Source organism: Triticum urartu, unplaced genomic scaffold (assembly GCF_003073215.2).
Source record: "Triticum urartu cultivar G1812 unplaced genomic scaffold, Tu2.1 TuUngrouped_contig_7606, whole genome shotgun sequence".
NCBI lineage: Eukaryota > Viridiplantae > Streptophyta > Magnoliopsida > Poales > Poaceae > Triticum > Triticum urartu.
The window spans coordinates 3,125-6,934 of record NW_024118467.1 but is presented as its reverse complement, the minus strand read 5'-3'; the positions used below and the strand labels follow the sequence as shown (position 1 = coordinate 6,934).

The window sequence follows — 3,810 nt, the reverse complement described above, 5'->3', positions numbered from 1 at the left end:
CAACCGCGCCTCTCGCGGAAGCAAAACCGTGACTCTCACGAAAGGAAAAAAACAGAAAACGCGTTTTGTTTTTACTTCTCCGAGAGGCACGGCCGTGACTCTCGCAAAAGCACAACCGTGCCTCTCGCGGAAACAAAACCGTGACTCACGAAAGAAGAAAAAACAGAAAACGTGTTTTTTTCGTTTCCGAAAGGCACGGCCGTGACTCTCGCTAAAGCACAACCATGCCTCTCGTGGAAGCAAAATCGTGACTTTCGCGAAAGGAAAATAAAAAAAACGCGTTTTTTTCGCGCCAAAATTTTTTTTTTGATCGAAACGCTAAGAAAGACCGGGGGAAAACCAAAACGTCGAAAAAACCCGAAAAAAAAACGTTTAAAAAGCCGAAAACGCGTGCGAAAAAATAAAAAAAAATTCCGAAGGAAGCATCCAGATCCCGACACGTGGCGAATGGCTGAGAGCGCGCCAAGTGACGCTGATCGTTGCGAGGCTTCCGAAAGAGCGCTCTTTAACTAGTTGCTCCCAAACAAAAAGGTTCCCTAAAAAAAGATAAAACAAAAACGTCTGGGCTGTAATGGTGATGTCAGAAGTCTGACTGAGACTAGACAGCCTCAAATTATTTTTGCCGCATGGCGGATGTGTTTAAATCGCTGCAACATTTTCTACAAGGTTCGCCGGAAGAAATTGTACGATTCAACTGCAAATTTTTGTTGAGCACTTTGAATTTGTCTGCTACCACACCACGATCGGACGAACTAAAGCTTGATTTAGATGGGATCGGACGGCCGGGGAGGCAGCCGAGTTTTTTCCCGACCGCCCAACAGACGCCCTAAAAAGCAATGGGATCCACAGAAATGGCCTCCGAGTAGTCCAAACTGTAGTCGCAAGTATGATTTCAATGATTTGGAGATTGATTAGCGGCTTAATCAATCCGACTCCGGATTGGCAAGTAACTGGGCTAAATTGATCCATATAAGCAGAGGAGCTAAACGCTTTGCTTAACGCGAGTTTACGACGGGTAATCTCGATTACACCGCGGCAATTTGACATGGCGATGACCCTCTGGTCCGTGGACGTTAAGAGCGGCGAGACCGTGTGGTCCGGGCGCGTGCTGGAAAGCCGCCGCGGCGCGGTCACCGGCGTCTCCCTCGTCGGCCCGCCGAGCGACGGGAGCGTCGTCGTGGAAGCCTACGTCAAGAACGCCAGCGGGGACCACGCGTTCACACTCGCGTGGCTGTCCTCCGAGAGGCCCCGCGCGGAGCTGCCATGCCCGGTTCTGGTGATGGACTCCGATTTCTTCTGCTCTCGCGTGATGCGGCGGGGAGGCGGCCCCGCTGGCGATGAGGCTGTCGCCGTTCGGATTGATGGTCACTGTAACGATCATCCGCCGCTGTCGCTGTGGGAGGAGTTGGAGGATGAAGATGACGAGGCCGAGGATGAATACTCGGTTGATTCGGAAGACGACGACGATGACAGCAACAGCGAGGAGGAGGAGAGCGACGGCGAGAACGACGGACAAGCGACCAGCGCCGACGATGACGTGACGCTAAGCATGCTACAGACACTGCACCGTAGGAAGTACGGCCCCGAGGGGCAATTCGTTGGAGGTTCGGCGCCGCGGTTCGCCTGCGCCGGGAGCACAGTCGGCGTCATGCGGGTCGCCGCCGTGGAGAGCCAAGGCGGAGACGACAGCAAGCAGATCTTGGTGCTATACCGCTACACACGCTTCAGGGCATCACCGGACGGCGTGGAACGGCGAGGGTGGCCGACGGAGCACCAGCTCCGGTTCATCGCCACCGGCGACCACGCGGCGAGGTCGCTGGCGTGGGCCGGATCGTCTCTGGCCCTGCTGATATACCCCGGTTTCTTCAGCGAGAAGCTTGAGAAGAACAAGCAGCTTGAGGAGAGCAGGAAGCTCCGGGAGCTATGGTCTAGCTTGACGTCGCAGGTGAGCGTCCCGCCGGGAGCAAGACGCATTGAGGTGTTCGTGGACGTCGGCAACCTCCAGCGGGCGGAATACACGCCGGAGAGCATGGGGCACATGTACGCCGCGCTGGAGAGCATGGTGGCGGGCGCGTGGCCCGAGCGCTTCATCGGCATGGAGTTGCACTTGCCGGAGCCGGTACGGTGCGGCGCGAAAGGCGAATTAGCCGACGATGACGATAGCGGCAGAAACGCAGAGGAGCGGCCGGCAAAGCGGAGGAGGGTAGACGTCGCTGGGGAGGATTGCCCCGTCTGCTTGCAGCTGCTGGAGGTGGAGGGCGACGACCTCGCCGCGTGGCCCGGGTGCAGCAAGCCGCATGTATTCCATGGCGCGTGCTTGGAGCGCGCCCTCGTGGAGAGCGTCCGGTGCCCGATGTGCAGGCACAAGCTGTACATGGAGCCCAAGCTAGAGTGATAGACCCAACTCCCAAGCATGGGCTTCCCATGGTTGTACTAAGAAGTTTGTGGAGTGTATCATTCCCTTGTAGCTATAGTTAGCTTTCTTTAGATTTGCTCGTGTTTCTTTGGAGGATAGCACTCATTCAACTGATTGATGATGTAAGTTCATCCATCGATGAATTGCTTGAGATGTATTTTGTATGAACATCATTGTAATTGTTACTTTTTAACGGAAAAACTTTATATCTATTCATCAACTGTTAAGATAGTAGAAAGAACACTAGAAGTAAAAATTACATCCAGGTCCGCCGACCACCTAGATACGACTACAAGCACTGGAGCGAGCCGAAGGCGCACCACCATCATCGCCCCTCCCTTGTCGGAGCCGGGCAAACCTTGTTACATTAGACAGCCCGGAAGTCGTCGTGTTAAGGTCCAACAGGATCAACGCACCAGGATAGCAACCGCTGTCGATGAAAAGAAGTATAGATTAGAAGGATCCAAACGTTAGAGACACGAACGTAGATGAACGAAGATCGGGTCCAAGTGGATCCACCGAAGAAAAACGCCGACCGAATCATGTGAGATCCATCAGAGACACACCGTCACATGCCCTCCGATAATACTAGACACACCGCCGGGATGGGGGCTAAGTGGGGAGAATCTTATTGCATCTTCAGGAAGCAACCGTCGTCTCGCCTTCCTGATCAGGACACAAACCCTAACGAAATTCAAGAAAACAAAGGAGCCCTCCCGTGGCTACCGCCGGGATCCACCGCGCCTTCATGTAATGGCTTTAATGGAAGGAAAATGTGTTTGTTCAAATCCTCAATTGTGTGCCTACTGTTTTTCTAATTATTAGTGAAATGGTTATCGTCGAAGTTGCTTTCATCTCCTTCAAGTTGTCTACTTATTTTCCAGTGACTATTGTTGTCAAGATGAATGATTTAATGCGTAAAAAAAGCACCCCCAACACAATTTTCATATATATGACTCCCAAATCCTAGAGTTACATTTCATTACTTGCGTCGAAATGGAATTGACACAAATTTTAGGTTGGACTTGACCGATTGTTTTGTCGAGCATGGTTGATCTGGTGGTTTTTGAATGGTTATTTTCTAACGAAACCTTGTCAAGATGGCAGGGTGCTTCTACAATTTAATTAAGAAGAAGAGAGTGGCCCAGTTTATAGGGAAGACTATGCTGAAAACCACACAATTGCATGATTGATTAGGGAATAACCATGTAAAAATCCTGACAACTAGCACAAACAACCACAAAACCGAAAACTAGACTCCACCACCAGACGCAAAACCAACGACCGAGGGCCACAAGGACCCAGGGTAGAGGTGAAGAAGCTCTTCAACAATGCCTCCAAAGATGTAAATGGCGCTCACGGGTGTCAATGTCACCGACACCAACCCCGTCAAG

General features: G+C 51.9%; 1 protein-coding gene across 1 annotated transcript; it reads left to right on the top strand.

Annotated features, from left to right (window-relative positions):
• Positions 1-1,045: 1,045 nt before the first annotated feature.
• Positions 1,046-2,395, top strand: LOC125531607. Its single transcript, XM_048695945.1, has one exon. It carries the CDS (start codon positions 1,046-1,048, stop codon positions 2,393-2,395), a length of 1,350 nt encoding a protein of 449 aa, XP_048551902.1.
• The last annotated feature ends 1,415 nt before the right edge of the window (positions 2,396-3,810 follow it).

Bases quoted from the DNA above. Each gene is read 5' to 3' on its own strand.
- LOC125531607 (XM_048695945.1), top strand. From the start codon at position 1,046: ATGGCGATGACCCTCTGGTCCGTGGACGTTAAGAGCGGCGAGACCGTG.